We start from the raw sequence: 27,879 nt of genomic DNA on the forward strand, positions 1-27,879 counted from the left end.
TATATAAACATAAAGAGGTTGACAGCAGAAATTATACTTCAATAGAGAAGGGCTCTGACAAATGTATTATGCCTCATGCTATTATCATGCAGTTAATAAATAAAACAGACACCCAGGATTTAATTTGCTTTAGCAATAACATGGAAGTGATTTTTTTCCTCAGGGAAAGAAAACAGAAGGGAGAATTAGTTCATGAAACACGTATTGTTTAATGCTTATATAAATCATATATAGAGGAAAAAAAGAAAGATTTTAGTAATACATGAACTAAATGCTTTAAAAGTAATTAAAAAATTTAGACTGTCAAGTTGTTGGGAGTTTTTGAACCAAGAGAGCACTTCAGCATATGCTTACTTTGAACTTTATGGGTAATTTCATTGCCTGTAGTTGGATTATTCATGTGATTAAATGACTGGAAATTAAACATTTTGTGGAGGTGTAGACAGCTCTGTGAGCTGCATTAGGCACAATAACCTCTCTGCAAGTGAAGAAACTGAGTCAGAGATTTCTCTTTTGCTGAAACTTCCCTGTTAATGAACTACTTAAATAGTATTTTGATTTACACAATGAAGAATCCAGGTTTTCACCCGAGAGGCAGATTCTGATTTCTCTTTGTCCTCACTGACTCTGGGCTGGGATTTTCAACACAGTCAGAGTAATTCAGACATTCAGTTTCTCTTCTGCCTCAGTGGGACCTGATACTTAAAACTTCTTTGAGGTGTGTTACTTGTTGACTGTATCTGTCATATTGATGTTAAGCTTGGGAATCCTAAAACGCTTCAGAAGTTCTTGGGATTAATATTTATTTTTAATACTGCTGCCATAAAGTATGAGCATTATTTATTATTACCTGGAAGAAGGAAAAGTGCTAAATGAGAAATCAGAATTATATCATATTGCTTAAAAATATAAATGGTTCAGTCTCTCTTCATGCTCTGTTGAAAACCTTGTATTTCTATATTACATTATACTTTAGATTACAAACACACTAAGAGTTACAGTGAGAGGAGATAAGTCTAAACCTATAACTCATAGTTACTTACAAACTTGGCTTCTATGTCTGCTTTTTGATTCTAGGTGCTCCTCACCTTCTGGGACCACCTTAAGTTTCCTTTAAGCAAGCGCAGCTGAAGAACATGTTTTGTCAAGCTCAGTATATATTAAGAAATGTCTAATTTTTCTGTGTCTCTGACATTGCACATACCTTAAAATGTGTGGTAGAAGGGGAGGGAAGGAATAGTTGAGCTTGCTTTTGCATGGGGCCGTGTTGTTAAGTGGCTCATTATTCTGGGTGACATTAGCATTTAATGTGCTCTTAAGAGAGGTCCCTGAAGTGGACAGTCCTCCTGCAAAACAGCACGGTGGGATGTTCTTAGCAGCTGCTTTTCCCAGCGTCGTGTGTCTTGCCACTGGCACTGTTCAAAGTGCTGGTGTATCCGTGTTCTCTCTGTTAAAATGTTGTTATTTTCCAAATTTGCAATCTTTATAGGCACAGTGATGTGATACCTTATCTAATGTAGGTAAACAGTGGAAAGGATGATATAATCAGTGACTCCTGAATTAATTAACTAACAACACATGTAATTTGATTAACTCACATGATTTAAGAGGAGATTATGTGCTTTTAGTGATGGTGAACTTCTGGAGCATTTCAACGAAGTGTTTAATTGAAGGGATCAACCATTTGTAAATAGTGTTGCTTTCAGCGTGAATCCCTTGGGGAAGCAGCAGAGCCCACTTGAGATGCCGAGCTCAGCAGCCACTTCAAATATCTGGGGGAAGTTCACGTGGCTTCCTTTGCTAACAGGTGATGAGCATCCCCAGCAAGGCAGTCCCTGCTGATCCAAAGCCACTTGGCTTCCTGCAGAGTTCTGCTTTGGCTCCATAATGGCCAAAGTAAACAATAACGTGGAGGAAAAAAGGCACTACGTACAGACCGTTGGGATCAAGCGAATGCCCTTTATTACACATGGCACTCGGTTTATGTAGGGATAAGGCTGCATTCAGTTGGCTAAGTTGAACCTCACACCATCTAATTGCAAATCCCAATTGGTTATAATCCATATCTCACAAGTCCAGTGTTTTGGTGAACTCATCCTGACTGTTTTCAGTTACATCTCCGGTTTGGTGTGGGAAACCTGAGGAGTTCTCATGAGAAACTTCTGGGGAGTAGCTGAGAACTCCTGGGGAGTGATTTCTCCTTACTGGGCACCAGCAGCTGTGGCCTTGCTGCTTCTCAGTTGTTTTCAGTCTCACAGGGTCTATATAGGTCTGAACTGCTCACCTTTGATTTTTCTGTACCAACAAATGGCCCAATGGTTTGGTGGCAGTGCCAGTCACTGTGCCATGGCCTGCCCATCCTGCTGCCCATCCTGGTGCCCATCCTGCTGCTGCTGCAGGGGTGGCTCCAACACTTCCTTGGGCATCTGTCCATGTGTGTGGAAAAGACAAGGAGGGGCCCTGCTGGCAGGAAACCCATAGGATTTTTTTTCGATTTCTGCCACTTCAGGCACCTTTTGGTGGCTGGGGAGGCAGAAGTGGCACCTTCTGTTTTGGCAAGGATTCATTTCCTAGTCTTGTGCAGTGTTTGCTGCTCTGGTTGTCCCAGCGTTCTCCATTTCCAGAGTTCTGTTTGAAAGGCTGGTAAGGCAAACAGAGGACTTAGACACTCTGACAACTACTTAATTAGCATGAGTGTGGTCATTCTAGCTGTGGTGCTCAAGCCCATTTTCAAGAAGTGGAGAGTCTGACATTAATCCACTAAATCAGCTAAATTATTGGTTGAGGAGAAACTGTGATTTGATAAGTATTCTCTGTTTGATTTCATTAGTGGCTCAAAGTTCTCCTGCCCCAGGCATGTGGCATTTTAGAATTGGTTTTGCAGTAGCTTCCTGAAGGGATTAAAAAAAATAAATATAAATAAATGTATAGACTTATAATTTTAAATGCTAGATGAATTTTATTAGGGGAGACCTATTTGTAAAGTACTTTACAAGCATGTATGTCAAAATGACAGCATTATAGGAGCACGTGTAGCCAGGGGATCATGCAAAGGAGAGTTTACATTGAATTACACTATTTTTCCACCTGCTCTGCTGGAACTGCTTTTGCTGTATAGTCATGGGAACTTACCTTTGTGACATTAGCTGTTCACCCTGGTAATTGCTCCATCCTCTAATTTAATGAAAATCCATTAAACCGAAACAATAATTAAAATGAGACATCATCTCTGTAGGAGGCTTGCATATTAAAATCACCAAGCATTTCACTGCAGACAGATCTTATTCTTGAGAAACAGTGTTTGGAGCAACATGTAAAAGGTGATTTACAAGAAATAATCATAATTTAGAAAGCTGCGCTGTTGAACATGATTTCCTACTGTTTATTACTGACTCTGAGTGGATCCAGCAAGGCAAAAACATTTACAATGTCTTTTTGTGCTCATGAGAATACATAGAAGTAGAGATGTGTTTGAGAGTAAACATCTTGCCCTCTTTGGTCCTCCCTGGCAGCATAGTGTTTAAGGGAAGGGTTGAGGTGTTTTGACTCCTCTCTCTGGGTCACTGGTGGGTAGGACAGGTGCTCCTGGCCCTCACTGTTAACAAAGCTTTTTATTTTCTTTGCATATAAAGAGAAATTACAGTGTAAAATAAAAAATTGGTGGTATCTGCAGGTACCCACATTTTGCCCTTGGTAGGTGGAGAGGGACATGAGGCACTTCCTGCTTGGCAGTGAAATGCTTCTTTTTGGAGAAGACCCCCATGGTTAGTGTTACCATCCTCCTGGGGACTTTTGGGTCTGTTGGTGGCTTGTGTGGACTGAGAAATGTGCTTAGAAGAGTGGGAAGGAGTGGGAGTGGCAGTGGTTTGGGTTAGGGGTTTTGGTTGGTTGCTTTTATTGGGTTGGCTTTTGTTTGGTTGGTTTTTGTTTGTGTGTTTGGTTGTTTTTTTACCAGTTCTTCAAAAGGTGTTTTGAGGGACCAATGTGCAGCAAAGGAGTTGGTGCTCTGGATCCCATTTGAGCTCAGAGGCTTTGATGAAGGACCTGAACAGGAAGAGTTTTGTGATGCTGTCCTGTGTTTTGTCCTCAGCAACTCTTAGGAGCTGTCTACTGATTGCTGCTGGTTTTGCATCCTCCTCCTAATCTCGGTTTCATCTTTCAAAAGCTGATGACTTAAAAATTAAGTGGGGCACTGGGGTGATTTGTGTGTTTGTTTGTTTTGCTTTTTACGTATAGATTTTGGTTTTCCTGGATTTTGCCCATAGCAAGTTAAATCCAATATACTGTAATATTCAATTCTTTAATTGCTGTAGGTTAAATCTTGATTCTCTGCTGTTGCAGAGTTAATTTCTAGTTGCTTGCCCAGAGTGACTGTTCAAGGTTCTCCGGGAAGCATGTTCAAGCAATAGCTTTAGGATGATTGAAGTTACCAATAAAGCAATGTATTCTGCAATATGTTCTCTGCCAAAGGAAGTAAAAGGTATTCAAGCAGGCCAGTGAATGATAAAATGTATCAGTTGCTTTAGAATATGACTTGATTCAGAATTGAATGTTAGTATTTTTCCTCTAATGGGGGTGTCTATTAAAGAAAAATTATTTCCTGGATGGATTGGGATTCAGCTTTTTAACAACTGGTGCACAATTTTCATCACTTAAAGTTCCAGCCCAAATGGTCATGTGTTTCTCTTTGTGCTATTGTTGTCACTGTCAAAACAAGTTTGGCAAGACCTTTGCCTCCTTTTCTTTTCCTTCTCCAACTCATTCTGTCTGCTTCTGTGTGATGGTAATTTTCTTACGCTGTTTCTGGTGCCCCTTCTCCCTTTTTCTGAGCTGGGGCATCTTGGCGTTCTGGGTTACAAGTGGCAAAAACCAGAGAGTTTAATATTTAGTTGCCAGAGCTGGTGATGGATAGAGCATGGAACCCACACAGGAAGGTGGGACTTGAGGGCCTAAGTCAGGGTGGGTAAGGATTGTTGCTCATCCTGAGTTGTTGTATCTCATGTGGGGTTGGTGTGTCCCAGGGTACCTGCACATCTCATAGTGTGAGATCACCTTGACCTGCCAGCTTTGGCCCCAGAGCAGACACCCTTTTTTTGCACTGGGTTTATGATGTGGTGAAAACACACCTATGCTCAAATAAAAATTGGGGACTTCCTTTGAAGGTGCTGACAGTGAGTGCTGTGAGCATCGTGGCTGTGGGTGAAATTCCTCCAGGTGTCTGAGGGTGTAAGAGCTGCTGCTGGGCAGGGGGCTGAGAGTCTTGGAGCTGTTTTGGGCTTGGTAGGGCTGTGCTGGTCAGGGGCTGGATGGGCTCACATGGGACTAGGCATCCAGGAGCAGGCAAGGTGGCATCCCTGGGAGTTGGGGAGATGGTACCAGGCAGGGGGATGTGGGATGGCAGTGATTAAATGGGTAGGGTTGTTTGTCCTGGCAAACTGCACCACACGTTGGCATTTGGCACTTCTTCCTTGGACCTGCAGCTTAGGAATTAAAATCAAGCAGTGAATATGCTCTCTGATATGGGTGTTTTGCTGAAGGTAGGAAGTTGCCTTTACTTGATGCTCTGAGATTTGTGTCTCTTGGACTCAAGTAACTGAGTGTGCTTTCTTTCCTTGTTTAATTTTAGAAACACTCTGGTGTGGTTTTAAAAACCCTCCAGAAAGTCAGTATATCAAATTAAGAAAAGTATAATCACATAGAAGGACATATGAAAGTCATAACTGCGTCTGTTTATTTATTTTGCTGAGATTGCATTATCATTCAAGCATGAAGTGATGTTTCACTGAAGATTGCTGTATAAACCTATATTGTTCTATATTATGTAGGAAATATGACATTTCATTACAAGCAGACAGTTATTTTTATAGAGAGCATAAAAACTATTTTGCCTTTCAGGCACCTGTGGTGAGGGGGTGTATGTATTCTCAATCCTTCTCTTCTTTTGAAGTGTGAAAATCAACCTGAAAATAGGAAGCTCTTACTCTAAATGGATGATACTCCCAGTTCATTTGTACGGTGTTTTCTGCAGAAATGGAGCAGAACACAGAGATGATGTTCCCAGGAATGATGTGGTGTGAGGAGGGGCAGGGCAGGGCTGGGACTGGGGACATGAGGTGGGTGACACAGTGTTGGCTGGGCTGTGTCTGCAGAGCCTCTTGGGGTTCTTAAATAAACAATAAATATGCAGAGGAACAGGAACACCACACACAGACCAGTGTGATCAAGGGAATGCCATTTATTCCACACTGCACACGGTTTATGTAGGGTTAAAGCTACATTCTGTTGGCTAAATTGAACCTCACACCATCTAACTGCAAATCCCAATTGGTTATAATCCATATCTCCCAAGTCCAATGTTTTGGTGAACTCATCCTGACTGTTTTCAGTTACATCTCCGGTGTGGTGTGGGAAACCTGAGGAGTTCTCGTGAGAAACTTCTGGGGAGTTGCTAAGGGCTCCTAGGGAACGATTTCTCCTCTGCCAGCCAACAGCAGCTGTGGCCTTGCTGCTTCTCAGCTGATACCTGTCTTCAGTCTCACAGGGTCTATATGGATCTGAATTGCTCGCCTCTGATTTTGCCGTACCAACAGGGTTCCCTGCCAGCAGTTGGGTGTCAGGTTGGCAGCCCAGGTCTGTGCTCAGCACCCCTGTCATGTGCCCTCTGCATCCTCTCCAGCCTTGCAGGGCTTCTCAGCTTGCAAGTCCAGTTTCAGGCTCTCGGGTTCCCTTTGCCTCCTCACCACAGAATTGCTGGGACAGTCCCCTTGTACTTTCTGCACTGGGTCATGGAAACCACCATTTCTGTAGACACTTTTGCATCTGCCAGTTTTCCCCTGGCTCGCAGCAGGGATGTGTCAAGGCACTGGTGAGGAGCAGGACTACTCCAAATAAATAGCACTGTACTTAGGAGCGCCTTAATTTCTAAAAGACTGGTTCTGTAACCACTCTTGTGCCAATTCTACCAGCCCAGCGTGGCCAGGCAGTGTGTAAATACTGTTTCTTATCTGGTAGTTTGAGCCCAACACCGTGGAATTGGCGAATCTTTGGAGCTTACTGATCAGTGGAGAACAAACATCACCATTGCATGTGGGTTTGGTGTTCTCATGACTGTGAAGAGCTGATAGAGCAAAGCACAGTATTTCAAAGTATGATCGAATCTGAAGCAGGCAATGAGTTAATTAACCACTCATGATTCTGACAGAGGAGCCCTATATCTTTGTGTAAAACTTGATAAACATAGAAATAAATTTATACAAGTTCAATATTTGGTGGGGTGTCTTTATATCTGGTCCTTGCTATAATGAGAAAATGGTGTACTCTGCAAGGCTTGACTGGAGTTTTAACATACATGTTCCACTGCCAGCACTGCCTGTGCTTTCATGTGAAAGTTTTTGAAAGCTTTAAATCATATTTTATTTCTGGTAATTGTGAAAGTTGTAAGAAAAAATACACAATTTCGTATGATATGAAGGTTCTTACCCTTCAAACAGTGATAAATATCTTCATCAGTCAGATTTTGGACATTTTATCTCTGAGTCTTACTTGTGCCTTGGAACTTGGTACCAGTGGATTGTCTGTCTGTGGAGAGCAAACTGAATATGGGAGAACTGATGGGTGTGTGGGATACACAGTTTTGTGTATCTCCTGTATCAGCTTTTTAAAAAGAAACTACGCAGTATTGAGGACCAGTAGTAACACCTGCTAGGTGAAGATATGGATACAGATAACAAAATCTGATAAAATCTAGTCTTCTGTGCTGGATTGTTTATTCTTCCATTCCACTATATAATGGCAGTGGAAACAATTTCTGTTCCTTGAAACTTTATCCTCTGTTATGATGGAAGACGTGTTGAACAGACAAATAATTTGTTGCTGAAAGTGGGCACTTTGTTTATTTATCAGGGGAATTTGAGCCTCTGGCAAAGATTTTTCAATGACTAAGTGATTTTTGATGTCTGCTCTGCAGTACTTTTCAGAGGTGAGCCTTTCAGAGTCCAAGTGTGTTACAGATTCTGAGTGTGTAAACTCATTTGGAGGACCTAAAGCTTCAAAGAAAATCTTGAGACACCCAATTATAAACCATGCTTGAATACTTTTTCCTTGGAGTTTGGTTTCAGTGCACGGCATTCCCTCAGTAGCTGTGTGTCTGAGGCTTTAGGTTGTTTTCCAAGCCAGCCTCTCCTCTTTCTGTCTGCAAAGCCTCATTTAACGACACAATGGGGTCTTTTTTAGTTTGTGATTTGTTTGGTTTTTTTTCCCTGCGCTGAAATTGTGAATTGTAAATCTCATCACTCCATTGTGTGTTACATCATGTTTGCTGGGCTGGGTTCTCAGGATTCAGCAGAGTTTTCTGCCAGCTGAGAATCTGTGCTTTGGCTTCAAAGTAAACCTTTGGCTTCAAAGTAAACCTTTGGCAAGGAAGCACTCGGGGTTCTGTAATTGGTTGTGACATCCCGAACTGCAAGTGGCTCAGGTCTTGTAAATGTGTGACAAAGGCCCAGCAGGACAGATCTTGCAAGGGGCAGGCAGGTGAAATGCCCTGATTGCTGCCTCTTTGTTGCTAATTGTCTCTCCTAGCGATGATGTAAAAGGATGAGCTTGAAATGAGTGTGGTGGGAGTCGCTGCACCTGAATCTGGGAAGATCCAATACGATGCTGCTTGGACATCAGATTAGCAAGATGGAATGTTTGTGGGGCTGCCTGGTCAGGCTGTGGTTTAATAAATATTGTATGAGCTGTCACACTGTGCTTGTTTAAGCTGAGCAATCCCTGGGTTGCAAGCGTGTCCTGTATTCATTTCTCAGGCAGCAGCAGAGCCATAGGGCATTATTGGAAGTAATACAGCTCTGCCCTACACTAACCATCCTCTGCTAGCTACAAATTTTTACCCTGAGATTAATTAGCTGAGTTGGTTAAAACTTGGTTGTAATAATGCCAAGGTCATGGGTTCAATCCCCTGTGTGGGCCATTGGCTTAAGAGTTGGACTTGATGATCCTTGTGGGTCCCTTCCAACTCAGAATAGTCTGGGATTCTGTGAGACTTGGCCTGCATAGAAAATCAGAGGCAAGCACTGCCTGCCATGTTCTGTACACACTGACGTCTCTCCTGATTCACTCCCTTTCCATCAACATTTCCATCAAGCCAGGACAGGGCCCTGGGATGGACGAAGGAGAGGTGGGGATGGAGTCAGTGCTGGAAACTGAGATTGGAGCTCGCTGAGTTGTGCTGGGAGAGGCAGCGCCGGAGGTTTCTCTGAATTCAGGAGCCTGTTTATCTGCCTGCAGCACACCTTATTTACGGCAGCTTAATCTGCTTGCAGCAGACACAAATGGCTCAGCATCCCATCAAAAAATCCATCAGAAAGTCAGGAGCTGACCAGGTGGGAACTTGCCCAAGTGACAAGTGGGCATGCTGACAGGGATGGCATTTTGGGTTTTTCTTTGAAAAATGCAGTAGGTGGAGCATGGTAAGTGACTCTCAAAAATGAAAAGTATTCCTGTGAAAATGAAATATCTAATCTCAGTCTTTCTGACTTAGCATTTTTTTACTGTAGTGTTATTCTTTCTCCTTTTTAATTTTTTTTTCTTTTTTAAATGAAATTCTTAGATACAGAAAGGGAAATCCATGCAGCACCCCATGTGAGTGAGAAGTTAATGCAGCTCTTCCGAAATAAAAGTGAGTTCACGTTTCTGGCCACTCTGCAACAAAAAGCATCGACCTCTGGAGTTATCCTCTCCATCCAAGAGCTGGAGCACAGGTAAGGGGACATTGTATCTCTCTTGTAGCAACATGAAAGAGCCTGTGCACACGGTGCTCTGTTTGGACAAACGAAATGGCAGATGTCAAATCTGACATGTAAGTCACAGCCTTTCTTCACAGTTTGCAATGTGCTACTTTTTTCTAGTTGTTTTTAGTTACAGGAGGGATTAATTATTTATGTATCCTGGCCTGTAAAATAACTTAAACAGAGGGTTCAAAGCTAATGTAGTAGAGACACTTTGGAAGTTACAAACCTTGTAATGCAATTTTCCTGACTAGTTTATTGTGTGTGCTTTGGAGTTTGCTTTTCCAGGAAAGTTGAGCTTGCTTGTGTTTCTTGCTTCATTGTGTTTTATAACATTATGAAAGAAAATGCTTTCTTTGAAATTCAGCAGTTAAGCTATTAAGCAATGAAGCTACTTGTGCTTCCATATGGTACTGTGTATGTTTTCTTCCCACCATAATACGTTATATACCTATTTCATGTATGTCTTTTTTTCCTTTTTTAGTTGTCAGTGTAGGAGGAAAAAGAGAGTTCTCTTTGATTAGCTGTCACAGTGGCAGACATCTGTTTGTTTAAAAAAAGAAATTGTATGGTTGATATTATGGTCCATAATACAATTCCAATGATGTTTTGATGTTTCAAAGTGTGTGTTGCATCAAATAGCCTCCTACTTGTAACTTTGTGAGTGCTTTTTGAATAATATCTTAGGTCCTGAAGGACCTTTGTGTCTAGTCTGGCACATAAAAGACTGGTTACAGTCTTTTCTGTTGTAATACAAGTGAAAGGACATCCTTTGGTTGCTCCCATTTCAAATCTAATACCAGTCATTCTGCAACACTTCTTTTATGAGATAAAAACTCCAATTGGTATTTGACTTAATCATGTGCACGATACTCAACTGTGAGTCCAATTTCCTACCTTTTGTTGAGAAGGCATATGAAGGGGAAGGTAGTGGCTTCATTATGGCCCAATGGTCAGTGGTGACTTTTGCCAGTGCAACAGCAGAGATGTCCAGACAAGGACAGTTAAGGGGAGGACTCTCTTCACATATTCTAACATCACACATCTCTGTCACCTCTACTTTCTTCCTGGTCTTTCTTTTACTTTATTCCTTCTTGCTTTTTTTCAGACCATTGTCTTAGTCCAGAAGAATATTGCTGTACATTACAGGGGGATCCCTTCCTCCATCTCTTTCCATTTTCCTTCTCTTACTCTCTCATTCTTTTGTCATTACTTTTCAATTCATCCAAGCTTTTCCATGCCATTGTAGTTCTCTGAAGTCATGCTTAACAGGATCAGTTTGCCATGTTAAGGGTATGTTTGCTTATTTATTTATTTGGGACAGAGGATGTTGAGGACAGCCATGGAACAAGCATGGCTGCACTTGGCAAACTCCAAGGTCAGACTCGACAGGCAGTGATGATTATATAGTGCAAGGCACAAGGATTTTCAGATATGGCATCTCCTGAGTGCAGCTCCTCAGGTCTCTATCTTGACAGGCAGGGCCTGGTAGGGACGTGCTGTGCAGGACTAATCTTGGTCGAACAAATACACTGCCGGTGCCCTCTCTGGCACTGAGGTTATCTGTAATATTTACAATTATGACATCTGCTTAAAAATACATGCAGTTGCAGGATTGTGTGCTGGTCTCAGTTAAACCTTTGTAGCTCTGTGCAGTGACTGAGGAAGTCTGTGTGTGGTTGGATGTAGCAGTGAGAACAGCCATGTCCGTGTGGCTGCTGTTCCTGTGAGTGTCACACACGTGACTGCAGTTATCCCTCCTTTTTGCACTTGCTGGGTGCCACTTAGCCATTGTTTCCCAGCTCAGACCTTGGTAAGGGCAGTGCTTTCAAGCCATTAGGTCTGTGATGACAGAAATGAATAAAGTGGAGAGAACACGTTTTGGCTTTGGTGAGGAGCAGAGAACAAGGACTGGGGGCACTGCTGGAGAGGGCCCTGCTTACATTGATCAGTGTAAAAACACAACTTTCACCTTGGTGTTTTGTGGTGTTTCTCTAACAGCTTTGCATGTGAACTGAAGTGGGTGTGCGCCCTTGTCACGGGGAAGCCTTTTAGAAACTGTTGCTCCTAAAGCTGATAATTATCACGGTTCTGTTCTGGTGACATCCATTTTATTTGGTGAAGCTTTTTCAACTTCCCTTGTGACTGAGAAAATAGACATTGCAGGGAGAATAATAAGGAGCATCTCATTTTTCATCATGATTAAGATGTATGGGAACAAGTACAAGGGTACATTTATTACTATCCAGTATGGGGTTTGACTGTGGACAAACCAAGAACTCTTCTCAGTTTCTTCTCTCTTCACAAAATAGGAGATATTTCAGTTAAGGGCATAATGTTTTGTTAACTTATCAGGATACCCAAAGTGGCCAAGTTAAAAGTTCAAGCCTTCAGAACATGCAGGAGGTCAACAGCTCCTGAATAAAAGAAGCTGTCTCAGCTGTTGGTACCAGAGTTCCTCCATGGGAAATGCCCTTTTTTGGCGTGCCCAGATTTAGTGGATGAGGAGCAGGTGTTTTCCAAGCCACCCAAAGGTGTGTGGATATGCAGAAATACACATGTGTATATTCCAGGTTACACATGGCAGCACAACAGCACAGGGAGTCACCTCAGGGAAAACTGTCTTTTGATGGAGCGTAAACTTTAGCAGGGTTTTATTTTCAATACAATGCAACTCTTAAACTGGAGATATTAAAATGAGATTAATACAATTTTTCTTGAAGTCAGTAATTTAGATAATGTTATTTTGTTACTCTAAATGGATATTTCACAGCAATTAGAGATTTGCTGTTAATTTATACCATCATATGGACAGGGTTTACACCACAGTGATGGCAAATGCATCTTTGTTACTATTTTATTGAATCAGTTTAATAATGATAAAGACTTTGTTTTCATGATTCAAATATATTAAAATACAGCTTGGAAAATAGAAAGTTTAATTAACACGGATAAAGTCTAATTGAACAGTCTGATAGTTTGTGCAGACTGTGTGCATGGTTTTCTGGAATAGAGTGGTAAATCTGAAGATTTTATTTTTGTTCCTAAATTATAGATAATAAAATGTAATATAAGATGGACAAACATGTTACCTGGGGATGCAGAAGGTGGAAACTATTTCCCTGACTGGAGAATTATGCTTGCTGATTGTTCCTAGATGAGCTATGTGAACTATTTTGCTCACAACCTTTGTCTCTTTAGACCCCCAAAACACTTGGCAAAGGCCACCAAGATATTTAAAATTCTACATAGTGAATTCTTATTTCAAAAGTGATTTACTCTGGAGTTGTCTGCCTGCTCCCTACCTGCTCTGGCCTTGCATGGTCCAGAGCCCAAGAACATAAATTAGATGGAGTCAGTATTGCCTTTCAGCTGTTTAATCTCTGGGTTTGAGATATATTGATGGTTCTTTTCCACCACTGGTCAAGATCAGTATCTGGAGAAATATATCAAGGATGTTCAGGTACTCATGTGTTATCATTCTTTCTGAAGAGGGTTTAAAAATGGAACATCCCACCATGATAGAACTAAGGAGTGAGTAGTAAGATGAATGTTTCCAAGATTTTCTTACAGGGAGCAGTAAAAACTTTATTTTTTATATTTTCCTTGTTGTTTTGCACTCTTTCAATGTGCTTATAACTTATGTCCAAGACCTGAACTTGAGATCATTTATGCCATGCCAAATATTTGGTAACCTGTTAGAAACCTCTAAGCTGATGGTGCTACTGTGGTGAAATGGATTTATCAGTGGAATATCTGGCCCCTCACTGTATAGCAGCAAGCTGTGTGGATATCAATATTCAAGAGAGTCTGATAAACATGTCAGGCTCATCAGAAAAGATTTTTACTCCTTGCAAGTCAGTTTTGGGTGGGGACGAGAAAAAGACATTGAATATGTCCCCCCAGGTGTCACCATGAGCAGCTTCTGAGAGTGCTGAGGAGTGGACAGAAAGCTGCATGTTCACAAATAACAGCTGGAAGGCTACCAGGCCATTAGATGTTTAATTAAAACCACAAAGGGGTAATAAGCTAGTTAAATGAATCACTGAAACCTAACTGATGGAAAGAAGCCCATGCAAGTGACTTCTGACCCTACTTGTAAACCTGAAAAATTGGATTTTACTCCCTGCTATGTTTTAGATTATTCTCTCTGGGTGTACTATATTGGATTCTGAGATGCCCAGTATTCAAAAAGGGAAGGAAAAACTCTGCAAATGTATCCATTAACCTTTTTTCTTTTAGGGTAAAGAGTACATCTTCATGAATATTTATATGTTGAATTGCTAAACTGGAAAGCTGTATAGAGAATATAAAGATCCAGCCTTACTTCCATCCCTCTGAATGAGGTGATGTGAAATATGTGAGACATCTACATGCTTTTTTTCCTTCTCAAAAGGTCTTTAGAGATGCAAATGCAAATAGAATTGTGCCCACCTGCTTCTGTGCTTGGGGTTAAAGGATGCAGAAGAGTGAAGTGAGGAAGAAGTGTTAGATAAATCTTCCACTGATTTAAGCTTTGGGAAGAGAAGTTGCAGCTTGAGGAGGCACCTTCCATCCTGTGGCTCCCTGCTGAGAGCAGGTGCTTTATGTACACCAGGCTGACAATTGTTGTCTCTCTGAAACATTAACATGCTGCTCATAACCAGCTGTTGAAACACATTGATTGGGCCACGCTGGCGATTGGGAAAGAATGGCTGACAGTTTGAAACTCTTTAAACTCGAATTTGGACAGTGCAGAAATGTTATGGTCAGCCAGGAGTGGGATGTGTGGTTCCCCCAGGGCTCTTCTCCAACATGCCCAGTTACTCTGTTTGATTGTTTTATGACCCTCTGATACAAGCAAAGAACCAGAATGTCTCAAACTTACACTAAATGCATCTCTCTGCAAACTGTCTGCTGGCTTTGGGCTGCTCATTAGGAGCGTAACTGGCCTGGTTAACTGCTCAGTTCGGTGTTATTAATGCCCGTGTGTTTGGTGCTCAGCAGCTGGGTGGTGTGCCAGGCTTTGGGGGTTTGTAAGGATGTCTGGGTGCTCTCCTTGCCCCAGGCACTGCCTTCAGAGGGCAGGAGGTGGCACAGCTTGCCCCATTGACCGTGGGCTGTGCGGAGCTGCCAGAGCTGGTGGAGGCTGCACAAGGCTGAGGGCACCCCGAGGGAGTGGGCATGTGGCAGGGCTTGAGAGAGGGCAAAGGAAAAGATTCATTTTCTGAGAATCTACGAGAAATGAGTGTGTTGCCTGCAAAAATCGGGAGTGCCACAAGCCAATAATGACATGCTCAAGGCACATTGATTATTTATTTCAGGCTCAGGCACTCCTTGGGGGCTCAGTGGTTCCCACACCAACAGGGCTTTCCACACCACTATTTATACACAGAAGTTCAGAGTGAATGCCTTTCCAAGTGCATCTCAATTCTGTATGTGCCCAAGGGAAGGGTCTTCACCTGGGCAGGATTTTTTTAACCTTGCAGGTGTGATTTTTAATATTATGATGAAAATAGTTCAGCTGAGGGATACACGGACCTTGATTTTTTTTAAACAACTTGGCATTGTATACATAGACATACAAAACCATCTTGATTTACTACATCGTTTTGCTTAACTAGTTTCAGGATGTTCTTGACCAAGGGATACTGTTTGTTCCATTGATTAAATGTCCTTTCATGCTAATTAAAGAAGTCTTAATTAGCCAACTTAAAGTAGATAAAGAACATCCAGACCTAAGATAATTTTGGCATATTCCACTTTTTGCGATATGTGGAATTTGTGGTAATGTAAGAAATCACTAAAAATCTGCTGAACTCGACAGTGAGAGTGGAGGGAAGAACCTTTCATCTAAGGACACAGCAATTTGTTTTCAAATACTGTAGTTTTACTCAGGTGGCAGACCTCATTAGTTTAAAAAGCTGCTGCCCTCTTTTGTTTTGTTCAAATCTGGTGTTTAGAGATTGTGGATTGGCATGAGGGAGGAAGGGCCAGAGCTGGGGCCGAGCCTTGCTTTGGTTACACACAGAATCCCAGACTATTCTGAGCTGGAAGGGACCCACAAGGCTCATCGAGTGCAACTCTTAAGTCAATGGCCCACACAGGGGATTGAACCCAAGACCTTGGCATTATTACAGCCAAGCTAATCTCAGGGTCACAGCCTTGCTGAGGGCTCTGCTCACACTGACACCCCTGGGCTTCAGCAAACCCACAGTGATGCCAGCTCAGGGCCCAGGTTCACCCCAAAAAATTGACAGCCGCTGTTCAGAAAGTCCTCAGGTACAACTGCCTTGTGGATTGCAAATGGTCCAGTGGGCAAACAAACCTTTTGGCCAAGGGTTGTGCCTGCTGAGCCCTCCAGGGACAACTGCAGTGTTGTGGAATGTGTTCCCTGAAAGAGTACAAGGTGGCTGAGTGTTGGAGGGGTCATATGTAAAGAAATCAGTATTTTCTTTTGTCACTTTGCTTTTCAGTAAAGTGAGACAGTGTTCAGTGGTTTGTGGGGCTTTTATGATTTCTTTGTTGAGGTACAGTTAAGGAGTCAAGGCTTCACCTTCCCCAGATGATACTCTGCTCTGTCCTGTGGCTGTGCTGGCTCTGCTGAGGTGCTGTGCTATTTTTCGGTGCACTGAGGTATTTACCTGCTTGGTTTACAAGGAATAGGAGAGAGACCAGGGGTTTTATCCGATGGAAGGCAGGTTGCAGCCACAGAAAATGCAGGTTTTTAGACATATGAATTGGAAACAAAAATGCTTAAGGTCAATCCTTACAACACATGCCATGAAAAGGAGTAGCTGCTTTTACCAGCTCTGGCTCCAGCTGTCTTTTACCTGGCAGGCAGAGGTTGGGTTGCTTCTTTCTTGGTATGATCAAAGAAGAAAATGTATTTGTATTTGGATGACCTTTGCTTAGTTGCAGGTACACAAACACATCATAAATGCTTAATGCCTTGCAGCTTGCATGCCCAGCTGCCATGTAGAAGATATGTAGAACAAAAGACAATGTCAATAAGTGTTCTTTACTAATACGAGATGTCAGTGTGCGTGTTTTTATTGCTGAATGGTTTGAGCTAGGCTGCTATAACATGATTCCTCTTGTCCTCAGAGTGGTCTGAAGGGAAAAATAAAGTCATTTAATTGACCAGGTGTCTCAGTTTTAAAAGAAACCCAAGATGTCTGTCAAGGAAAGTGAGGAATCCTCCTGGGCTAGGACGAGGGCCTCCCTCTCCTTGAGCCACCACAGCCTTTGAAATTAAGAGACTTCAGGCAGAAAATGTAGAAAGGAAGATAACAGTTCTTTACTACAAATATATAGAACAACAACAAAAACCAGAACAAGCAACAACACTGTAACCAGAACATTCAAACCACTCCTGTTGACTCTGGAGCTGCCGGGAATGGGGTTCACCCCATGACACAGAGGGTGGGGCTGAGGGAATTCACCCCATGGCACAGAGGGACTCTCCCTGGCTCTGAGGTTGCAGGAATGGGGTTCACCCCATGGCACAGAGGGGTTCTCTCTGGGGCTGAGGGAATTCACCCCATGGTACAAAGGGGCTCTCCCTGGCTCTGGGTCTGAGGGAACAGGGTTCACGCCATAACACAAAGGGGCTCCAGCAAAGCAGCACCTGGACACCAAAGCAGTGGGACCAGAGGCGAGTGAAACGAGCAGAAACATGAATGCAGAGCTCTCTTCCACACCCACTGCCCGAGCCAGAGAAAAGTCAAGTGAGCAGAAAAACCAAAATCTTCCCCCACCAAATTCAGACCTTTCCTACGTCATTAGGTCGGTATTTAAGGGGCTCTCAGCTCCCCTTTAATTTGGATGGTCACAGGCTGCAGGAGGCAGTGAAACAGCCCTTCCCTTCCCCCTTCCTTGGTGGTAATGGGGAAGACTCAAGCGAGAGGTTTTTGGCATCCATGACACCAGATTTAGTTCCTCCTGCTTGAAATGATGCAAATATTTGAAAGCAGCCTGTCTAGATAGCCAATAGCACAGTAGAGTTGTGCTTTGAAAGAGTCTAGTGTTACATTTTGGCTATGTTGGATTTGCTTGTACAGAAGCAATACTTTTGGAAAAGAGGAGCTGATGATAGTCTTTGTGCAATATAAGGGATTCAATTCAAAACTTTTGTGTTTCCTTTTGTAGAAATTTAAATCTGATTTTTCAGCAAGATACCTTTATTGTCACAGGTGATCCTCCTATTCATGATGCGTTTTGTGCTACCTGGTGTCAGTCTGATTTGGCTCCTGGGCTTTGATGATACCAGTACGTAATCTCTGCCACAGCAGTACGTCTGTAATGTGCCTAAGTGAAGATTTGCCATGTGCGGTTTTGCAGTGCAGCTTCTCAGTCTGCCTTTATTTAAACAAGAAGACAAAGTAGCTTTGGAGGATTTTTAAGTGTGCACGTTAAGGAATCTTGACTATCTTACCATCCAGGAGCCACTCTGGCAGTCACAGTTTGTACCACCTGAGACTTTAGGGACCAACCCCGTTGCCAGTGGGTGGATCCATGAGCTGGTGGGTGCCCTGCCTGACTCCTGCACACACCATGCTCACACAAGCTTACCCTACTGCCACAACACCAGGTTTCCCACGGCAGTCTCTGATGTTTGGATCTTAAAATAATTTAATCATGTTACAACAACAGAATAACAGCTCAAGCTGGTGCCTCTGTGTGTGTGAAGGGTGGGGCCATCAGCTCCTGCAGTGCCTCTGGGTGTCCAGTCACCTGGCTGTGCCACAGGTCCCTATGCCCTTTCTTATGCCAAGGGGCAGCACCAGCCCATGGCCTCCTCTCTGGGCTCCCTCCCTGCATTGCTCAGCTTGCCCTGCACTGCCCCCTGAGCTGCCTGAACTAAAGAGCAAGGACTGGGTCTGTGCACTTGGGCGTGTAAGAGCTTTCCTTCAAACCCCCGTGTTTCCCAGCGGGTGATGCCTCAGAGCTTGGGATCGCTTTATAGTAAGTAGGGAACAGGAACAGTGCCTGTGGAAGCGACTGAAAGATTTGCCTTGACAGCTGTAACTTGTTCTAGTTTTTCATCCCTACAGAACTGTGCTGACAACTGCAAAGTGAGTGTTTCCTTTTGTTTAAAGAGATGTATCTTAGTCTAGAGGCACTGCTCTTCCTGCTATGGCTTCAGGGACGGGGCAGTGGGCTTGGGTGGACCCCTGCCAGCTTATCTGCAACACAGTGCCCAGTGCTTGCTCTTGGCCCAATGTGCTTTCCACTGAGGACTGCGAAAACAAGATCTCAGTTCCCCCTGTGCTACTGCCCAGGGTGAGCCTCTTGGCAGCCCAGCCAGAAGAGTAGAAGTATCCCACTGTGCACACACTCTGTGGGTGCAAAAGGCCACAAGTGTGTGATGTGTGATTCATCACAGGATCTCTGTAGACTGAAAATCCTGAAATCTGTGTGATAATGGATGCAAATTTGTTCCCTGTCTCTAAATACATCAAGAAGTGTTTCTACAAAGATGCTAAGGCAGTCTTGCCTGAAGCCATTTTTGTCATTAAACGTCATTAAATGGCACATTGCTGTTGTGAAATGAAAAAGCTGTGTGCACAAACAAGTCCTGATTTGTGCAGAAGCTTCCTGAACTTCTAGCTGATTGCATCAAATGGACTAATCTCTGGACTTGCCTTGAATTTGCTTTGTTATTAATAAAAATAAGAAATTGTGCCTTGACCAGACTCATGGAATTTTCCAGAAGCTTCTGTTCAGTAACAGCCTGATTCTTCTTATGGCAGTGATTTTTTAACTCGACATTTGGGAGACCCAACCTCGTGGAGTTGCTGCAGCATGTGCAAGGTGATTGGTGCTTCCACCCTTGAACTCCTGTGGGTTTGTGACCTCCTCCCACACACTGTCAAGCAGATGCACAATGTTTTGACTGGATGGCAACCCCAAGTTTGTATATATTTGCAGGGCTGCCATCTGTGCCTGCTGCTTTGCCCTGGGACATCTGTTCAGTAGCTCTAAGAGCATCTGCTCTAAGTGCTGGTACTGCTCCTTGAAAGAGGCTGTGGGGCTTCATTTGGCGCTTGATCAGGGATGACTGAAGTTGTAAAGTCAGAATGATAACTCTGCTTATTTATGTTTGAATGTGATAGCGAGGAAGGTTGCCAGAATTGAATGCAAAAAGTAGTTTTGCTGTAGTTCTTAGAGCTCTCAGTGGAGCATTTAATCTGCATTGTGCTTACCCAACGATGTGCTGCTGTCTTCATTAGGGGATATTTTAGCGTTTCATGATGGGTGTTGGGTTTGTAAAGATCAGGAAATTAAGTGGTGTGTACACTAAGGATGTACACACCCATCTCAGACCTCTTCCTGGGACCCTGGAGCCTGTGAGTTGTCCTTCCTTTGGCCACTTGCACAACCTGACAGCAGTACAATCTTTGAATGAAACATGATGGTGAGATCACTTCTGTGAGCTGAGATGATGAATAGGTGAATATGTTTCTTTAATGCAGATGGTGGATTGAGCCAACTCACCTTATAGAAATACTGTGCCTTTTCTGCTGGAGGTGTCTTACATGTTCTTATTTAATGTTGATAGTGACTTTCCCAATATCTTGGTCATTACATCCACAGCAGGTGTTTCCAACTGCAAGTATACTTTTAGGAACCTTTCTCTCCTGATCTGGAAGTGAAATGAGGAATCAAATGCACAGTTAAATATTGACTATGGTGGTGACTAAAAGAAAGGGGGAAGGAAAAAAAGTAATTAAACATAACTGAGTCAAGCTTTATCCTCTCCCAACAATATTTGTGTGTGTGTTACATAGGGGTTGCAAAAACTGTCAGAAAGAATTGTAAAGCATCTTGAGTTGATTGTGGACTAATACTGTCCTTCTGTAAAGCACATCACCTTAATACATCCCAACTTTTCTTTGATGTGCATAAAATCAGTGTGAATTTAGCAACATGTTTTTCTCTCATACATGGGGATTTGAATGAGAGACTGTGGACAGACCTGTAAAAAGCACTTGAATTCTCGAACTGTGCAAAAGAAGTCAGCAGTAAATGACATGCTTAGCAAATAGGGAAGTTCTGCTAGTGGGAGAATTTCAGCCACAGTCATATTGTGTTGCTGTTGCATAAACAGCTTTCTTAATACATATGTTCTGGCACTTATATCTGTCAAAATACATGTTAACTTTTAAAAAGTATTTAAAAATTGAATTGTTTCTTTAGATCCTCACAAAATGCTGAAAGTACCTACAAAACACCTGTGAGAGATGAGTTCATTTCCCTGCCTCCTGTATGGTAGCTATTTATTTCCCCCTTCCCCAGTTTTACCTGTTGTTTTATAGTAGGTAGAAACTTGTGCAATGGCATTTTAAGTTGAAGATGAGGTAGACATTTAAAAAAATCCATTCATTTTCTCTGACTTTACTAATTATCTTCTCACAGGTTGATGATTTCTTGCCTGAGTTTGTTTTTCTGCTCATTTGTCTTCCATTCCACAATTTGCAGATTAGAACTCGAACACAGAGCAGGTGCACTTGTTTCCAGGAGTGAATGGCCTTTGTGCCATTGCTTTGGAAGAGGCTTTCTTTCCCTCAGAGCCTGGTGGGAGGAGGAAAGAAAAGATGATGTTTGCTATTGACTTCTGTTTTGGTGGGGAAGAGCCAACTCTGTCTCCCGAACTGTGAGCATCGTGAAGCGTGTGTGCAGTCAAGGTCTCTGTGAATCTGTGCATCTTCAAAAATAAAATCAGTGAAGGAGGGTTGGTTTATATTACCTTGTGGTTTTTAAATACTTGAGATAGAGATGTGTTGGGCTGATCGAGCTAGTTTTTGCTGTTGGGGTTTTCTGTTTACTGATGTTTGTCTGAGGGTGATTTGCACTTGTTGAAGGGTGGTGATAAATACCTGCAGACTTTGTCTGCTGTCATCCTCCTTTCCTGCCACTGGAGAGGTAAAACCTGGTGTTTTATGCAGCCCTGTGGCACTGAATGCATAGGTGTACATCTATAAAAACGTTAGCACTGGGTACCACAGTAAATTTGAACTAATCACTTCTGTATCATAGAAATGAATCAGGAGATTGACACCAAGCTCAGTGCCTGAGCAACAAGCTGTTTGCAGTCCTGAAGGAACTGTTGACACTAAAGCTTCCCAGAGGAGAAGCTCTGTTGCTTTGCAATTCCCTGTGCCTGAGATGTGATCAGGTGCAGGGTCTGACTGACCTTTCCAGGGCTGGACTGTTGCCTTTACATTAGCAAACAAACCATTGGGAGGTGAGTGCTTAGCTCTGTGGCTATTGGAGATTATGGAAAATGACCATGGGAAGAAGGTTTTTTCCTGCAACAGGCGCTTGTCTTGTTTTGGGGGTCTTAAGCCTCTGTTATCATTTAAATATGTGTGTGTGTATATATGTATGTATATATATGTGTGTGTATATATATTTGTGTGTCTATATATTTATATGAATAATTTGTGTATGAGAGAGATACTAGAACATTATATAGCTCTCCTTAATTTTATTTTTTCTGTCTCACTTCCTTTTTTTGCTTTGCCACCAGATGGCAATTACAAAATATTTAAATATGACATCACCGACAGTAACTCGTCCTAGTGCTTTTCTGGCTTGGGAACACCAGCAGTAGTATCTTCCGTCCCATTCCTGAGCATCACAATAAAATAATTAAAAAAAAATCTTCTGCAGATTTTTTGTGAATGTAATTTAGGTATTTTAGTGGTGGTGGCTGTAGCTAATCATTGTTCTGCTCTACTCTTTAGAAAACTCCTGTTTATCTGCCTTCCTTGTGCCCCTGTGTGCATGGAACAGGCCAGTTCCTTCTCAGCTCCAGGCTTTCTGATTTTTTTATCCTCTCTGTACTGCATGGATTTTATTTGTACCTGTACCTGCTGTGTTTTTATTCAGTTTTGGTTTCGACTTTCCCTCCTTGTGCTTTTCACTTGAGTCTTCCATTCAGGTGACCTGATACAGCATGACAAACTCTGACAGGGCACTGCCAGGAGGGAGGAGGGCTTGACTTTCCCTTTTGGTGAGGACTTGATGTCTTTGTGTTCCCCTTCCCAGCCTGTCAGCATCTTTCTGCACATTTCCAGCTCGTGCTTTATCTCATAGGGAAATTCCTCCTCAGAACTCTGTTTTTCAGTTATGTTCTAAAAAGCCTGAACTTCTTTGACAAGGTCTGATCTTGCAGAAGTGCCCAGACCCCCTGTCCCTCTTGTATCACGGGCTGTCAGGGTCTGTGTGCTGCCAAGCAGTGCAGGAGGCTCGTGGGCAAAATGAAAATCGGCACTTGGATATTTGTTGTTTTTCTGTTGCATTTATTTTCTGAAAGTGGGTTTTGTTACTCTGATTTTTTTCCTCTCTACCCCAAACTAGCACCCATCTTTCAACTCTCAGGGTAAATTGATATTACCCAAACAGGAAAACATGGCACTGTGGAGGCAGATGCGGGTAGGGACTATCTGGACAATGTAATATCTTCACTTACTTTGGAGTTATTTCAACTATTTCTATATCCAGAGCTTTGTTTTAGCTGGAAAAATCTTCGATATGCTGTAAATATTTGGTGAGGTTGAAGAGAAGGCTTCACTCTTTACACTGTCAGTGTGCCCTGGAAGGGCTGAATTCATCCTAGAGAAAGAGTTTGCTCTGCCCACATCTGTGTGAGGCCAGTTAGTGGCCCTGCTTTGTTGGCTCTCCCTGGTGGGACAGCTCTCTGGGGGTTTGAGTGATGCAATGGGGATGCCAAGTGTTGGGACACCTAATTCAGCCAGGAGGTCTTGATGATCCATTGTAAAGCTGAACAATAAAAGTCAGGAAATGAGTTAAGCACAACTGCATGTAGGGGAGTCCTGAAACTAAACAGTTGTTTGTTTTGTTGTGTTTTTTTTTTTAACTGGATTTGCAAGTAGTAAATACCAATGTAATGATTACCTGGTGGTTTCTTACCTTAATAGCTTCTTGTTTGTTTGTGGTGATGATACATACAGTTCTTTATTTTTCAATTTCCTACAAATCCTGCATCCATAAAGTGTATTTTCATGGAAAGAGTAAGGCTTGGTTTCTTGTAGTTGAACCTGTTCTGTGGGTGAAAAGAGGACTTCAGTTTCCTGGGCTAACAAATGGTACTGTGAAAATGAGCTGTTTTCATGTAATTAGTATTGCTGGGTTTGTACTGCTCTGAATGTATAGTGTTGTCTCTCTCTCTCTCTCTTTAAAAAAAAAAAAATAATTAGTAGCAAATCCAAGCTGAGTAACCTCTTCAGACTGTGGCCAGAATTCCTGGCGTTTGCTTAAGATGAATGAAGGGCAAAGTGACAGAAATAGTGATTATATTCAAACAATGCCACTGACTCTTGTTCCTGTTTTCAATGCAGCTACTTTGAGCTGGAGAGCAGTGGCCTGAGGGATGAGCTGAGGTACCACTACAGGTCCCACGGGAAGGCCAGGACAGAGGTGTTCCCGTACCGCCTGGCAGACGGGCAGTGGCACCGGATTGCTGTGTCCCTGAGCGCCTCCCACCTCCTGCTCCACGTGGACTGCAACAGGTAAGGGAAGATGCTCAGTGATTTGTATTTCTTTTAAAAATAATCTCTCCTTACACACAGGGATAAAATTGGAAAAGGAGGGGATTTTATTTTATTTTATTTAGTTTTAAATATCTAATTCAAAAAGCGCGCTCGACTGCCGTGGGATAAGGAATGGTAAGCAAAGTATTAAAATGGAACAATTCATTGTGATTATGAACAAATGTGGGAAAGGTTGATTGCTGCCTGGGGAGCATTAAAAGCATCTCTGTAGTTTAGGCACCAGCTGATGTTCTGTTTGCTTGAGACTGCAGTTAAGTGTGATGGATTGGTGTGTTGTGAACTGCTTCACTCAGCACACCTGAAAACTTGAAGAACAGACAGATGCGTCAGAGGCATCTTAATTTTATTTTACATCATCAGACAATGCACTTTTTACTGATGTTTTTCCACCTGCTACCCAACTTGGAAACTTCTGAGAAACCTGGAAGCTTCTTTTTGCCTGTCTGGAACTGATGCTTTTTATTTTCTGAAGGATATTCGGTCTGTCATTGTGCTTTTCCTGGAAAAGCTGAGAGATGGCACATTGCCAGGATTTCAAGGAATGAAAACCAGCACACCATACATCTCTTCTCCCTGGAGTCTCTCTTGCCTTGGGACTTGAGCTCACAATGTGTTGTAGATTTCAGACTTAGTGGTTGATGAGGAAATTCAGAGAGCTTGAAATTGGGACTCTCAAAATAGTCTTTAGGATTGAGGAAAACAAATCATTACTTTAGTGTCTTATTGCACTGAGATTAATAAAAAAATACCCTTTGCATTCAGCAAGAGGATTAGCAAATACATTTTGGAATTGTGGCCCTTAAGGTGATAGGGTGGTAGCAGCATATTTTTTTTCTGAAGTCTTCATTTGGTTCAGACATTGGATGAGTGTTGTAGTAGTAGGAGGTTATTGAAACATTAGAGAAAGTTGAAATTTTGACCAAAGTAATTATGAGATACTGTTTTGAGAAGAATGTAACAACCATTTTCTGCAACTTCATTAACTACTGAAAAATCTAATCTGAAGGACTGTTGCTTATTGGATCCTTTTATTTGGACCTTAGAAGCAATGGAATGCTAAGAGTAATTTTAATTTCATCGAGGCATGAAATCTAAAATTTGTAAAGATTGTCTTCATTTCAGCGATTTGATTTCTCTTACCCTTATTTGTTTATTTCTTAGGTTATTTTTTTGCTTACAACAGTATGCTTTTGTTTATGACATGCTGGGTTCTGGGACTGGTTTTTCATTCTCTACTATGATATCTTTATTTGGCTTTTTTCTTATTTTTCTTATTTTTAACGAACAGCAGATGTGTTTTAGGCAGACCTTTTTTAGCAGAGCGTTTAACTGGCTGCTTTCTTTGACAGAATGTGGAAAGAAGGCCACACAAACCAACTGCCTGGTGCAGAATTCTGTCTGGGGACAAGAGAACTGCACAGAGTTGTGGTTGTGACCCGATTTCCTTTACAGCAACAGGCAGAAATAGATAAATACAATTATAGAATGAGCTGTGCTGTCATGTGAGGTGACAAATATGTACAGCCACCTCTGTCAGGGGCTGATCCATCTCAGTGTCCCTTAAGGTGGTACATCTCAAGGTTGCTCCCAGCATAAATCCATACCTAGATGTCTCTATTTCACTCTGTATTTCTGGTGTTTCATGACAACTCCTGTGCAGAAGTAATGGGAATAGTTCTGGAAGCATGACTTGAGGGCAGATCGTAGTAGAAGTTTAAATGAGAGGGAAAAAAAGGAAGTCTTCAAGTTCCTGACTCAGCTGTAGCATCACTGTTCAGTTAATTAGAGAGTTTAGTGAGTGTTGGTGTTACCTTCCTTTATTCTATCTTAACCCTTTATATCTTTGCACTCAAAAGGAGTCAACATCTTGTACATCTTGGCACTAGAATTTTCCGATGACACTGCAATAGATATCAAAGCTGTGGAACAGAAGAGCAAGTCACTGAGGGATTGTTCTGAGCACTCGTGAAACCCCTCAGCCTACTCCACGTTCATGTCAGGAAAGCTGCAGCTGAAAGTGTGCCCAGAATCCAGTGCCAAGAGCTGGGGCCTCTCCATGTACATGGCACCTTTTGAGGCTCTCAGGAGGGTTCAGGATGCCCAGTGAGAAGTGATGCTGTCACAGGGAAAGAGGCTATGGCTCCACTCAATATATTCCCCTGTCCCATCTCTGTGGACATTATATGTCATCAGAACAAGAATTTTGCTTGACCTGTACCTATCTAGTTAAAGTTCTCTAGTTTTTGTTTACTGTTCTTTGCCCTGTAAAAAATAAAACCAAAGCAAAAAGAAAAAAACTAAACTTGACCAACAAAGCGAATGGTTACAGATGGGCCTGAATGTGTCTAAATGCATTACTCCTTTTGTTCAGGGCTGTGGTGATGTGTTGTTACAGGTTTGGAAGGCTGTTGTGAGCGAGTGATTTGTGAATGCAGTGTTAGTGAGGTTAAGCTTCATCTGAGAGGGCATTGAAAGTGTTTGCACTGGGAAAAATATCCAGCCACAAGCTGGTTCTGCCTCAGTATTTGTATTGTGCTGCTGAAAGCTGCTCTCTGGCCTCCAAAACCTGCAGTAGATCAGAAAGCATTGGAGGCGAAGCTTTTGATTTGTAAACAGAGAGTTGAATCTATTTTTACTCTTCTCAGCCTTATTGCCCACATTACTCTGATTTGTAGAATTGTTTTGACATTTGGTACTTGATTATCTTTTGGATTCAATTCAAAGTCATCTTTGTTTTTCAGACCTGGATTGGTTAGGGAAAAGTACTTGAGAACCAGTAAAAGCCTTTAGTGCTTTAAGAGTCATCTTTGAAACAGTGTAATTGCCTCTGTTCTAATGAGCTGTGATGTGGGGGAACCATATGTATCAAAGGGGGTGTATTTGCCCAAGCACATGTCATTTTGAAATTGGCTCCTGCTGCATCTTATTTGCTTCTTTAGTGCTCCTTCAAGAACAAGGAGTGAGAATGGCAGCCGAGTTTGATGTTAGAGCTGGCACAGGAGTCACAGAATCACAATTTGGGTTGGATGGGGCTTTAAAGCCCACCCAGTCCCACCCCCTGCCATGGGCAGGAACACCTCCCACCAGCCCAGGTTGCCCCAAGCCCTGTCCAACCTGGCCTTGGACACTTCCAGGGTTGGGACAGCCACAGCTTCTCTGGGCACCCTGTGCCAGGGCCTGCCCACCCTCACAGAAAAGGATTTCTGCCTAATATTTAGTCTAACCCCATTTTTCAGTTGGAAGCCATTATCCCTTGTCCTCTCACTTAATTCTCTTGTCCAAAGTCCCTCTGCACCTCTCTTGTAGTCCCTTTAGGCACTGGAAGGTCACCTTGGAGCCTTCTCAAGGCTGAACAAGCCCAGCTCTCTCAGCCTGAGTCCATAGGAGAGAAGTGAGATACCTCAGAGTCCAGACTGAAAACCAGATAAATGTCACTGAACTCTTCTCCCTGACTTGAAGAGCCTTTGTGCTGCACCAGGACAGTAACCTCTAGTCAGAGATGTGTCTCAGAAAACTGACGTAAGAACCTGGAG

The 27,879-nt window shown here is 42.5% G+C and overlaps 1 protein-coding gene across 2 annotated transcripts in view; it reads left to right on the plus strand.

Moving 5' to 3' along the window:
• Positions 1-27,879, plus strand: part of NELL1 (neural EGFL like 1) — a 282,113-nt gene that overhangs the window by 17,718 nt on the left and 236,516 nt on the right. For both annotated transcript variants that reach the window (XM_071559105.1, XM_071559104.1), the window contains exons 3-4: positions 9,608-9,758; positions 24,134-24,304. In XM_071559105.1, the coding sequence (XP_071415206.1) occupies positions 9,608-9,758; positions 24,134-24,304 (322 nt within the window). The remainder of the gene's footprint in view (positions 1-9,607; positions 9,759-24,133; positions 24,305-27,879) is intronic.

Source organism: Pithys albifrons, chromosome 6, assembly GCF_047495875.1.
Source record: "Pithys albifrons albifrons isolate INPA30051 chromosome 6, PitAlb_v1, whole genome shotgun sequence".
Lineage (NCBI taxonomy): Eukaryota > Metazoa > Chordata > Aves > Passeriformes > Thamnophilidae > Pithys > Pithys albifrons.